Source organism: Rhagoletis zephyria, unplaced genomic scaffold (genome assembly GCF_001687245.7).
Source record: "Rhagoletis zephyria isolate East Lansing unplaced genomic scaffold, Rhagoletis_zephyria_1.1 Rzeph_scaffold_06815, whole genome shotgun sequence".
In the NCBI taxonomy this organism is placed as follows: domain Eukaryota; kingdom Metazoa; phylum Arthropoda; class Insecta; order Diptera; family Tephritidae; genus Rhagoletis; species Rhagoletis zephyria.
Window position 1 is genome coordinate 1 of NW_016163898.1, and position 13,057 is coordinate 13,057.

The 13,057-nt window shown below is 33.9% G+C and overlaps 3 protein-coding genes and 1 pseudogene across 3 annotated transcripts; 2 read left to right on the forward strand and 2 right to left on the reverse strand.

Annotated features, from left to right (window-relative positions):
- Nucleotides 1–2,287: 2,287 nt before the first annotated feature.
- On the reverse strand, nt 2,288–2,948 carry LOC108373555 (uncharacterized; annotated as a pseudogene).
- A 1,522-nt stretch (nt 2,949–4,470) lies between these two features.
- Nucleotides 4,471–5,255, forward strand: LOC108373553 (uncharacterized). Its single transcript, XM_017629468.1, has 2 exons — nt 4,471–4,575; nt 4,641–5,255. The coding sequence occupies exons 1-2, from the start codon at nt 4,519–4,521 to the stop codon at nt 5,253–5,255; spliced, it is 672 nt and encodes a 223-aa protein (XP_017484957.1). The 5' UTR covers nt 4,471–4,518.
- Nucleotides 5,256–6,964: 1,709 nt separating this feature from the next.
- LOC108373554 (uncharacterized) lies at nt 6,965–7,851 on the forward strand. The gene is made up of 2 exons (XM_017629469.1): nt 6,965–7,015; nt 7,106–7,851. Exons 1-2 carry the CDS (start codon nt 6,965–6,967, stop codon nt 7,754–7,756), a joined length of 702 nt encoding a protein of 233 aa, XP_017484958.1. The 3' UTR covers nt 7,757–7,851.
- A 1,537-nt stretch (nt 7,852–9,388) lies between these two features.
- LOC108373558 (uncharacterized) lies at nt 9,389–10,398 on the reverse strand. Its single transcript, XM_017629470.1, has 2 exons — nt 10,293–10,398; nt 9,389–10,219 (listed from the first exon to the last, which is right to left on the reverse strand). The coding sequence occupies exons 1-2, from the start codon at nt 10,341–10,343 to the stop codon at nt 9,533–9,535; spliced, it is 738 nt and encodes a 245-aa protein (XP_017484959.1). The 5' UTR covers nt 10,344–10,398; the 3' UTR covers nt 9,389–9,532.
- Between the last annotated feature and the right edge of the window lie 2,659 nt (nt 10,399–13,057).

The following is a 13,057-nucleotide window of genomic DNA, read 5'->3' on the forward strand; positions in this document are numbered from 1 at the left end:
CTTTATTGTTGTGGCCTCCTCACTGTAGAATGTACTTGAATCTGCACTTTTCTCAACTGTGGTTTCCTCAGCTTCATTGGTTGGTGTGAAATTTTGAGGAAACGAGTCCGCGTACTAAATTCAAATAAAATTGATTTGAAACCAATACAAATTTGCGCTGGTTGTATATTTTATAGTTCGTACCTGTAAGCCCAGACAAAGTACCAAAATTAATATTACATATACGTTCGCCATAACGCCGCACAAATCTATGTGGTAAGATCATGTCTATATGCGCTGCTTTTAAACAAAATTGTCCAGCTATTATTAACCTGAGAAAGCGTTCCGATTATATTAGGGGTATTCTCTGAGTCTTGCAAAGCCCTTGCATGGTGCACAGATTGCACGGATTGCACGGTTAAAACCGGTTTTCGTATGGGACAGCTTTGCAAACCGTGCAATCCGTGCACCGTGCAAGGGCTTTGCAAGACTCAGAGAATACCCCTATTGTTAAGATTTTCACATTTCTTGTTAAGTGATAAAGCGATTATCTTGAACATTTACTATTTTATTGTATGCATAATTAAAAAACTGGTTTTATTAAAAGTAACTGCGAAAGACATTGATGTGATTTACAGTCTTAATAAAACGTGGATCTACATTTTAATTAGAAATGTATTTACATATATTTAAAACGTGTATGTATGTATGCACTACATGAGCGGTCGCCCGAGGCGCTAAGTATGGTGAAATGCATATTGCTTTCGTTTCCTTAGCCGATGCCACAAACGAAACATTGCTTTGTCAGACCAACCGACTGTGTTCCTTTGATTCAACAACTGACCCAAATGTTTGAAAAAGTGTCGACGGAGAAAAGATTAAAACAGCTGGAAGATTTTTGGTGAAATAAATATAGAGAAAAGCTAATCGAAAACTTATATTAATACTCTCCATCTGCAATTTTTACAAAAATGAGTTACTGTTTTGATGTTTTTGCATTTTTGTTAAGCATCGATGTTTGATGGCGAATATTTATCGATGGTTCATTTGTACACGTCTGCGCATGTAAAATACTAATTTCTAGTTTATAACCTTTCCAAACAAAAATCAAAATATTTAATTTGTATACTAATAGGCTCGTCTGATCTGAGTTTAAAGATACGAATAAAACTAAGTCATTCCATTTTTCTAGCCCAACGTTTCGCCTAATACTTTTTAGCATCTTCAGGGGCAATTCGTTTATTAGATATACTACTGTTTTGAATATTGAAACAAATTTTGAAATTAATAACATAAAAACATTTAAAATTTCTGTAACTAACACAACATTAAAAACAAAAAACATTCTAAGGATAAAATTACGTAACTTTCGTTTACAAAATTTTCTCCGGAAGTGCCTTTTTCAACCTCTAAATGACCTTCGAACTTCAGCTGGTACTAGACTCTTGAAATGAGTGAAAATTTTCTTATTTTAAAACGAAAAAATCTGAATTATCAAGTCGGGGATGCTCTACCGTTGGGGGTGGGCGAGGGACACCCTTTATAATTTTTGGTGTTTGATCAGAAAATGCATGAGATCTTTCGAGATTAAAAATTTTACGTACTTGTTTTTCTTCATCTCGCAAATATTTTTCAATTTTGTGAAGCTTTTGGAGCTTTCTTTTGCTTTTCTATGTTTTTCAATGTGCATCGTTGTGATTTGCAGTTTTACTAATAACACGGTTCAACAAAATTGTGTCGTATTTTATCTCAAAAACCGGACCGACCTCATCTTATAATTTTTTTTATGCTGATTTGAAGTGCATTTAAAAAATTTTTCTAGCACATCGAGTTTTTGAGAAAAAACTGTTGGAAGTGAGGAAAAATCACAAAAATGGCAAATTCAAAAAAATTAAAAATAGAATTTGCACGTAGTTTTTCCCAAGAAACGAATTGAATTTTCATAAATACGTGTTTTTTTTCTTAGGAACAACTACGTCCAAATTCTGTTTAAAAACAAAATTTGACATTTGACATTTTTTACCATTTTTTGACCCTTCAGCAGCATTTTTCTCAAAAACTCGATGTGCTAAAAGAATTTTTTAAATGCACTTCAAATCAGCATCAAACAATCAATAAGATGAGATCGGTTCCGTTTTTGAGATAACATATGGCCAAATTTTGTTGAACTGTGTAATTTGTGAAAGAAGATATAAAAAAGAAGTGAACTATATCACAAAATGTACCTATTTAATGAACTGTTAATAAGTCACGACTTGAATTTCTATCTAATTTCTTTACTTATAAGTGTTTGGTACAGTGGGGTCAAACGAACTAATTTTCGTTTGAAAATTACTCTTTATTTCTGTTTGTAGAAGTGAAACATTTCATATAAGTGAAGTATATTTCTAAATTTGCCTTCCAGCGAAGCAGCATGAAACTTTTCCGACCAATCGTTTAATTTTGGAAATGCTTTGCGTTCGTCTATGGCAAGCGGCGTCCAAAATCTATCAAATATATTTTCGAAAACTTCTGTACATTCGTTTGCACGAATTCGTCCACGATCTTGAATACTCACGCAAATCAGCTTGGTCCAGCACGTTTTTGAAAATAGCAATCTCGTTTGTGGGATTATCTCTCTTTGCTATGTCATTTAAGTCAACAAACAACTGCACACCCACATCTGAAAGGGTGAGCCGATCTTTTGCAACAAAATCGTTTGTATCAATCAAATCAATGCTTTCGATAAGCTCAGCTATGCTCGTCAAGTGCGCAATGCGAGCTTCAATGTATTCACTTTTCTCTGGCAATGCATTCAGTAATGCCAGCAACTTTTGCATAAATTTTTATGACAGCTCGATTTGCATCCGGCCATGTTCTCCGACTAAACTGAGAGTGAAGTTCATCAATTCACCCAGTGAAATGACTGAAGGCACAGCCGAGGTTTCCGACGCTTTGGTTGCTTGCATGGCTAGGAGTGTATGTTGAGCGCCGACGTTATAATGAGTGGCTTATGTCAAGCTAATGCCGATTTAAATAAACCTCTGATGTAAATAAACTTCTGATGTAAACAATACTTTGAAGAGTTGTTTAAATGTGGACTGTTTAGAAAAAGCTTTAGCAAAGCACACGATTGTCGCTTAACCGGCAAAACGTTTGGCAGCTGAGCTGCATTAAGTGATTGCACTATAAACATATACTTGTATGATACATTAGGTGGGGTCAATGTGTATGGGAGATTTTTTCGACTTCGTGCGTATAGCACAGAAGGATTCTAGGTGTAATTCTAAAGAAATTTTGCGAAGAAACTATGGGTCTAAAATCAATTTGGAGTTTAGTTAGCGAAGATAGGTTTCTTGGCATTTTGCTGTATCGTCGGAAGGAAGTGCTTAAATTTTATATAAAATTATGCTATAAAGGGTATTTTTGTTTGAGAAATCCATTTCTGCACTCATATTTTTTCTCATTTTCTTCGAAACCTAATTTCACAATTTGGCAAACTCCAAATTGATTTTAGACCCATGGTTTCTTTGGCACGTAAAATCTTCCTATGCTATACGCGCATAGTCAAAAAAATATCCCATACGAATTGACCCGCCCTAATATACATTTAAAAATATCTACAACTATCTATACAACTTATCTTAAAATCACAAACAAGTGTTTATTTTACTCATGCAGTAAAACCCGCAGAAGCAAAGTTCTTAATATATTCGTATATGGCGAATCAAACTGGTTTTAATTGCTTTAAGCTCACTCCCTCAATATTTTCGCTAACTATTGCAATTTTTATTAAACCAAAAGCTTAACTTAGGTTGTATAAACGTTAGAATGTGGTTTGTACATTATTAGGGAAGTCCAATGATGCATGTGGAAAAGTGAAGTCGAAATTTTAATGCTCTCACCCCCTGGGAATATTCCATAACGAAAAATATATACCCCGGGTTTTTTAATAAAAAAATATTTTGAGGTCGCTCAAAGCTTCCTATGAATTTCATATGAAGAAAAAACTACTTTTCTTAGATGGTATAGAATATCTGAAAATCAATAATTTTCAATCGAGGAACTCTGTTTCCTTTCAGTAGACTTCGAAGAATTGCATTCTTTTGGTGAATATTAAAAAAGTGTGTACCTATTATTTGCCGATTCAAAATTATAGATTCTCCATAACAATTCTACGAAAAATTATTCTTCAATGCGAAACTTTGAGTGCTGTGAGCGACCTCTAAATATCTGTTTCATTAGATAAAAAAGTTTATATTTTTTGTCGATATTGAACAACCCTAGAGGTGAGGAAACTAGATTTAGGCTTCACTTTCTTTGGACCACCCTATTCGTTGGGTGACGGCATTTCACGGAAAATAAAATCCGGGGATACACATCGCTCCTTCAATCATGAAATGCTATGAATATGCAGATTGACTGAAATTCTTTATTTCGAAGAAAGATATGCATGCGAAATGTGAAATATTTATAAAGCATTTGCTGAGAAATGCTGGCCTTCAGTATCTCGTCGTCATTTAACTACGCCAGAAGAGAAAATATAAAATCCTTCTGCAAATGGCCAGAAACATAGATCTCTTCACGATAGTGGCAATCCTGATGATGCTAACTAAGGTAGATTTACAAGAATTCTTGAATAAACGTAATTCCTTTATGAAACTGCTTTTTACGATATACAGTTGATTATGGCTTATGTACAATTACAACAAGAATGGAATACCTTATTCACTTCAGCTGAGAAAGTACAGAGGATGGACTTCAATTCAGTAAAAGAAGACACCAATGCTGAGGCAAGATCCTCAGCAAATGATTTGGACGCGGCTTGGAAAGAAACGGCATATGATAATTTTGCCACCTCAAATCCTTTACCTGGAGAATATTTTTTAAATGTTAATTTAAATACAATTGATAAATCGGTGAAAATATTTTCCCAAGTCTTTATACGTGACTCACTTAAAGTTATTCAGCGTAAATTAAGAAGTGCTACATCTGCTGACGGAGCTGCAGAACTATTCGTCATCCTAGCGAAAATTAAAAATCTTAGTGCTATGCAGCAGTTGCTAGTGGGGCAGGATTTATATGACACCTTGAACTTAATGAATAATGTAAATTTTGATACTGAGCTTTCGGAAAAGTACGCTGCATGGTTTGAAGTGTTATTGGAGCACATCAATTGGCNGAAGACACCAATGCTGAGGCAAGATCCTCAGCAAATGATTTGGACGCGGCTTGGAAAGAAACGGCATATGATAATTTTGCCACCTCAAATCCTTTACCTGGAGAATATTTTTTAAATGTTAATTTAAATACAATTGATAAATCGGTGAAAATATTTTCCCAAGTCTTTATACGTGACTCACTTAAAGTTATTCAGCGTAAACTAAGAAGTGCTACATCTGCTGACGGAGCTGCAGAACTATTCATCATCCTTGCGAAAATTAAAAATCTTAGTACTATGCAGCAGTTGCTAGTGGGGCAGGATTTATATGACACTTTGAACTTAATGAATAATATAAATTTTGATACTGAGCTTTCGGAAAAGTACGCTGCATGGTTTGAAGTGTTATTGGAGCACATCAATTGGTTGATGCGTGAAGTTAAATTGGGAAAGTCCGTTAATTATTTGTACGAGAATTTCAACATCATGGCGGATATTGAGAAAAATTTTGAGGCAGTTAAGCTATTTTGGTTGAGTTTCTAATTTATTAGCATTATTTTAATTATTGCTTAGATATAACTATTGTTTATCGTTTGACCTAAGTTTAAAGATGCGAATAAAACTAAGTTATTCCATTTTTCTAGCCTAGAGACATGGAATGACATAGTTTTATAACTATTGTTATTTGCTCAACTTACGTGTATACATACTTACATATACATATGTATGTACATAAAGCCATTTACTTTTAAGGTAAAAATAGTTGATGTATTGTGGGAGCAGCAGGTATCTTGTATACCTCTAATTTTTTAGATTTGATTTTTTATATTTGTAACTCCTCTAACTACATATGTATGCTGTGAATATATAAATTCTTTCCAATGCAATAACCTGTTAAAGTAAAATTTTCAGATGTTCATGAAAGGTATGAAGTCTTCGGCATAGCCGACAACAGCGCTGCTCTTACTTGTTTTTCATTAGAAAACTTCCACAACAGATTTACAAATACTTATCTACTTGATTGAATTTCTCTATGTATGCTATGTAAGCATATGTACACTAGGGTGGTCCAAAAACAGTAAAGTCGGAATTGTAGTGCTCTCACCCCCTAGGATTGTTCTATATCGAAAAAAGTTGACCCCTATTTTTTTAGTTTGAAATCAAAAAATACTTAGAGGTCGCTCAAAGCGCTCAAAGATTTCCATATACTTTTATATGGCAAAAAGACAATTTTTTGTAGAAATGGTATAGAATTCTTGAAAATCAATATTTTTCGATCGGGAAACTGTGGTTCTCTTCAGGAGACCTTCAATAATAATTCCCAATTGTTTATTTTACCATTTTTTAATACTAACGGGGAATCTCCTGCAGATAAACCGAGTTTTTCGATAGAAAAATATCGATCTTTAAGAATTCTATACCATTTCTACGAAAAGTTGTTTTTTTTTGCATATAAAATACATAGAAGACTTTGGGCGTCTATTTTTTCGGTATAGAACAATCCTAGTGGGTGAGAGCATAAAAATTCCGACTTTAATTTTTCACATGCATTTTTGGACCGCCCTAATGTACACACATGCGAATGTGTAAATACTAACATACATAAATTTAATCTATTAACTGGTGGTTAATCAATCGTGAGGGTGCAATACCTATAATTTTTAGTTAGCAATAATCATTTTATGAAATAATTGTTATTTAATAAAATCAATAATGCACGTTGCTTATTCTATAACCACCCTACTCAAAAACCATTTGCATAATTTTGTATATAAGACGTCGCATAAAGCCGGCTAATTTAAATATTTACATTTGCTTCAAGGAAAGCTCTGAAATCGCGTTTTAATGGCAAAACGAAAACTTTTAGTTGCCCTCAGCATTTGCTTACTGCTACAGGTGAGCTACTCGCATTATAAAATAACAGCACAAACAATTTCACAATACTCTTTTTATGTACATATATAAAATTTCCTCTACGTACTACAGTTCGTCGCTTCTATACCGCATTATCGAGTGCCATACTCATTCGAGAACGAAGATGATCTCAGCCTTAAGCAAACTAAATCACAAACGCCATTAGAAGAATATCTTGCCTCGGAGATCTTACCACTCTTGGTCTATACCGCTATACTTGTTGAGGAGCGCAGTCGTGATGTCATACGTGCATCAAATATCTTTCTAAAGCAAGCAGTTGAGGCACTTATCAAGCTGCCATTGGAAAGTGAAAGCATACATTCAAATATTACGCGTTTTAGTAATTTGGTAGAACGTATCGAAGGCATTGATTTGGATGGCGATTCGTCTGCGGTGTTAACTCAAAAATCCACGCTTCTAAAAGATATAGCATTTTTGCTAGCTGACATTGATCTTACAGCCAGAGGGAATGTTGCCGGCCGTGATGCCATATTTTACATCAAACCATATTTAAAAGATTTTCATAAAAACTTGTTAAGGTCGGCAGATACTGTTGTTCATAAATTTTCAATCATCTTTGCAAGATTTTGGAATTCGCTTAGCGAAACTGGGAAGATGCAGCTATCAGAGTTAAGTGATTGGTGGATGCTCTTTCAAGGAGCAAAAAGTAGCGAAGAGAAGTTTAAACACTTTGCTAAGTTTTTCGAAATATTTAAAATCTAAGCACAAAATGTGTAAAATACTTTTAATAAAAAATAGCAATTTTAAGTAAATAAATATGGCACGCCTGCCGTAAAGAATAAAGAAATGAAACGTAAGGGTGCAAGCAAGTCCAGTTATTTGTTTATAGACTAATTGGAAAGTTTGACTTTGAAATGTAGAGAGAAACAAAGGGATGATATCATCTCAAACACTACAAAGAACCTTAAGATTTTGCTTCACCACCGATTACATATTTCGCCATATACTTGTACATATCGTCGTTCAAAGTACAAAACCGCGTAACAGGAAAATGCGAGACCACGTATGTGAGGTTGCCAAAATTTTTATAGGAGAGAGGAAAACTTGTCTTATTTCAAAACGATTCTCTTTTTCATCCCCAATTATCTTTTCGTTTTATGTCTAATTATCAATATTTTTGTATGAACGGATAAGGGTTTGATGCCAGGAGCTTTGGCACAAATGTCAGTTACGAGGTTTTGCAGAACCACGATACGCGGCTTTGTACTTTAAACAACGATATGTATGTACGTTTTCGAGGTCGATATCAAACCGATTTTATCACTAACACATTTACGCCCGCCGCACAGTGGTACAAATGCCAAATTTTACTATTAAAAAAGGTCTAAAGCCTAAAATTCTTGAAAGATGACGGATGTGTTTAAATAATAATTTTCGCGTTTGCGCCTCTATGAGCTGCACAGTGTGAAAAATTAATTTCGTTTGTAACAAAATCTATCTCGAGAACGAGAAGAGCAAGCGAAATAAATTTAAAAGTATTTTGAAGGTTTTGGAATAGAAAATGCAGGAAAACTCATCTTAGATAAAAATATTGCGTTCACCTTTAAAATTGACTTCAAAAATAAAGGGTTTTCAAATATTTTACCTAAAATACAATGAAATTTATAAAAAGTTTTTAGCATATATTTTTGCTATTATTGTGTACAGGGCAACAACAAAAAACATTTAGCGAAATAAATTTAACACCACTTTTAATGTTTTGATATAGAAAATACACGAAAAATACTTCCGTTGTATAAAAAATTTATCTTGGCCTTCAAATGACCTTCAAAGGTAGGGGCTTTAAACTTTCTTCCTTTTCTGACCGAAAAACAGTGAACTTTGTTAAAAGTTTTAGGCACACTTTTTTGCTCTTCTTGCATCAAGGAGTTTATTTTACTACAAGAACCGAAAAACGAATTAAAAATTCTATTCTGGGATACAGAAAAATACAAACAAAAAAGTTTACTTTTGAAGGCAATTTTAAAGGCCAAGGTAATATTTGATTCAAAGTAACCTTCAAAATGGTCTTCAAAAGTAAAACTTTAGATTTTGTTCACGTAAAACAGCATTTAATGAATTTTTTAAATAAATTTAAAATGCGCTTTTCGGTTCTTATCGCCATGAAAATGGATTCCTTAATGCAAGAAGAGCAAAAATATTTGTTTAAATGTGGCTTAAAAGGTTCACTGCATACAGTATGGGGTCAAAAAAAGAAGAAAATTGAAAACGCCGTACATTTGAAGCTAGTTGGATAGGTCAAGGTATTTTTTTTATGAGATCGAATATATGTTAATGCCCGACTTTGTCATTTGGCATTTTTGCCATTTAATGCCTAGTGGAAATCCAGCATTATGATTTAAATAAAATTGATTTATTTTTTTAATGAGTTTTCCATTAAACTTAAGTACAATATTTCGAAATTCTTATCTACTTACTACTACTAATGGATATATGGATATACATACTAGTTGCATATGTACAATTTCAAACGAGCTTTTAATTTTTATTTCTAACTATCTTTTCAATAATGTGCAGGAATTCAACGAAACTTTTGAATTTCTCTTGCGCATTTTCTTTAGCTTCAAAACGCTCATACCACTCGCTCATATCCTTGTGGTCCGCCTTTTCAGCTTCGCTTAGCGAATTCCAGAAACGTTCAAAAACGACCGTGAATTTTTGCACGGCTGCCCGCACACTCTTGCCAACACGTTCATTGAGTTCGGCCAATTCCAATTTTGCAAAAACTTCTCTTAACACAGCATGATCCGCGTTCTCATCGATACCCTTCTGTACGCGATCAAAGTCCACATACATTTTTGCAATGGCTCTTAAAAGTGCCGCCTTTTCGCGTAACACATGTGGCGAATCATCGTGCAATTCAATTGTCTCCATGCGATCTAAAAGGTTCGTCAATTCTGGAATGAGCTCCTGAACATATTCATTCGCCTCTGGTAATGCATTCAGTTCGACCAGCAGGTCATCGACAAATTTGCTCGTTTCTTGTATGAGCGTATTCGAATGGTCTTGAAGGACGGCAAGCGTATTAAGGATCACTGGCTGAAGCGATTTGAGAAAATCAGCTGCCGTTGACTCTGTGGCCTTGGAGTACTGCAGTTCATTAGATTTGACATCATTATCGTCTATGGAATTCAATGAGTTTTGATAAGGGAAAGCTGCGCCGAGCTGGAAGAGAATTAAAGTTTTAATGAATTTCATAAAAAAGTTGCTGCTTGTGTAGCCTATTTATCTAACTCACCTGCAGCGATAAACAGACGCTTAGAAACAATGAAACTGTGAGTTTTGCCATGTTGTTGTTTTTGTATATAATTTCGTGTGTTGTCCGTTTGACAAGCTTAGTGCAACTGAATTAAGCGAATATCAGCGCTTAATTTATATACATATCAGTTAATGTAGAAAAGTTTTTGTTTTTTTTTCATACACTCATTATTAGATTTTTCACATTCAACGCTTGGAAATACATATGTATGTATATACATACATACATAATACTCAGAAATGTAATTGAATACTTCAAATGGACAGGCATAGACTTTTTTACTAACTGTATACGTAGAAACATACATAAGTATGTTTACATTTGATTATTATAGCCGCCAGTTTTATTGTAGCGCCATTTCTTAGAATAGCGCGCAAATAGTGATAGACAGATAAATGCATAACACTGTGTTGTAAGTAGTAAAGTATTTTTTCTTGAATGACATATAAAGCTTTTTCATCGGGTAAACAGAAGTAAAGTTACGAGAAAGTACATATCTACATATATGATTCAGCTTACCAAAAATGGGTTTTTGGGCTCTAAGTCCAGATTTTGAAGGTTCATTCGAAATTGTGAGTATGCCGATTTTTTGCTGCTTGTTTAGACCTGCAACACCCGTGAAAGTCGAAAAAGTAATATTTTTTTTTTATTTTGTTACACAGTGTACTCATTTTGAAAAGCTTTATATAAAAATATTANTTAAGTCCAGATTTTGGAGGTTCATTCGAAATTGTGAGTATGCCGATTTTTTTGCTGCTTGTTTAGACCTGCAACACCTGTGAAAGTCGAAAAAGTAATATTTTTTTTTTTATTTTGTTACACAGTGTACTCATTTTGAAAAGCTTTATATAAAAATATTAATCAGTAATAACCCATGATTTTCCTATACAAAAATAATAATCAGAAATAACCCACGATTTTCCCATAGTCGCCCAGCAAGAAAATTGCAAAATTATTTAGAAAATGTGGAACTTCGCTCTCTCTAAGCTGTTTCGGAAGATGTATTTAGGTTTTTAAGAAATGTTTTATTTTTTTTTTTACATAGAATACGTTATACGTCTCGATATAGAGGCCAAGTTTCAATGTTGTTGTTGTAATTCTTAGAGCTTTACGAATACGCTTATTGCACGAGAACTAATGAAGCGATTTGAAAGAAAGGTGTGGCGTTTCAAAGATATAATTCCAAACCTATCGACAGATTCATTTTTGTGAGTAATCAATTCGGTTTCTGTCGTAGAAACAACGGTAAACATTGGCTTATTTTGGGGTCAATTTTGAGCCTTTAAAGTGCTCTAGCAACTTACGATTTGCAGGATATGCTTTCATTTTCGGGATATAGGTTCTTTGGAGTAATAAAAATATTATCGTGTACAAATTTTATATAAGTTCAACAAATATTGAGCATTTTAATGCAAAATTGAGATGAGACAGAGAGCATGTGTGTGTAGGTATTTCGGCTTGTGAATAACAGATGGCGCAATGTTTATAAAAGGCAAAGGTGAAAGGGAATATGTAGATGAAGATTATGATAAACATAAAAGCAAAAACAAAGATAAATATAAAGAAAAATATGAGGATGAGGATGAGGAGGAGATGCTCGGCCAAACACGGATGAGTATACCGATAAAAGTAAATACGGAGATAGNGTAGTGAGAGAATGAGACAGAGAGCATGTGTGTGTAGGTATTTCGGCTTATGAATAACAGATGGCGCAATGTTTATAAAAGGCAAAGGTGAAAGGGAATATGTAGATGAAGATTATGATTAACATAAAAGCAAAAATAAAGATAAATATAAAGAAAAATATGAGGATGAGGATGAGGAGGAGAAGCTCGGCCAAACACGGATGAGTATACCGATAAAAGTAAATACGGAGATAGAGGAAGAAAGATTAAAATAAAGGTAATTATAGAGAAAATGATATAGACCGAGACTCAATCTGGGGACTATTTCGGAATTTTAGAGATTTTCGGAATTCTCGAGACTTATCGATATAATAACCATTATTTTATCGGTTTTTTTATTGATATTTTTTATCGATTTTGTTATCGAAATTTTTATCGATAATGATATTGATTTTGCTGTCGATATTTTCGGAACTTGTCGATAGATATTTTTTATCGATTTTGTTATCGATATTTTTATTGATTTTGTTANCCATTATTTTATCGGTTTTTTTATTGATATTTTTTATCGATTTTGTTATCGAAATTTTTATCGATACTGATATTGATTTTGCTGTCGATATTTTCGGAACTTGTCGATATAATAAAAGATATTTTTTATCGATTTTGTTGTCGATATTTTTATTGATTTTGTTATCGATATTTTTATTGATTTTGTTATCGATATTTTTATCGATTTTGCTATCGATATTATTTTAGATTTCGTTATCGATTTTGATATCGATATTATTATCGCTTTTGTTATCGATACTTTTTCTTAGTGTTCGATTTTGACTTGGATGTGCTCTTAACCATGCCACGTATGTATTCTACATTTGAATTTAGCGGCTGTGTCTCCGATACAGCCTGCAGACCAAGACGCTAGACTTCTTCTTCTTCTTTTTTGGCGCTGTAACCGCCTAAGCGATTTTGGCCGAGTTCAGCAAAGCACGCCAGTCGTTTCTCCTCTGTGCCAACTGACGCCAATTGGAAACGCCAAGTGAAGCCAAGTCCTTCTCCACCTGATCTTTCCATCGCAGTGGGGGTCTCCCTCTTCCTCTGCTACCACCAGCGGGTTCC

What these genes read in the sequence shown, in the direction of transcription:
- LOC108373558 (XM_017629470.1), bottom strand. Translation starts at nt 10,343, where the DNA reads ATGGCAAAACTCACAGTTTCATTGTTTCTAAGCGTCTGTTTATCGCTG. An exon ending in GCGTCTGTTTATCGCTGCAG is followed by an intron (nt 10,220 to 10,292) that starts GTGAGTTAGATA and finishes ATTCTCTTCCAG; the next exon opens with CTCGGCGCAGCTTTCCCTTA.
- LOC108373554 (XM_017629469.1), top strand. Translation starts at nt 6,965, where the DNA reads ATGGCAAAACGAAAACTTTTAGTTGCCCTCAGCATTTGCTTACTGCTA. An exon ending in GCATTTGCTTACTGCTACAG is followed by an intron (nt 7,016 to 7,105) that starts GTGAGCTACTCG and finishes TACGTACTACAG; the next exon opens with TTCGTCGCTTCTATACCGCA.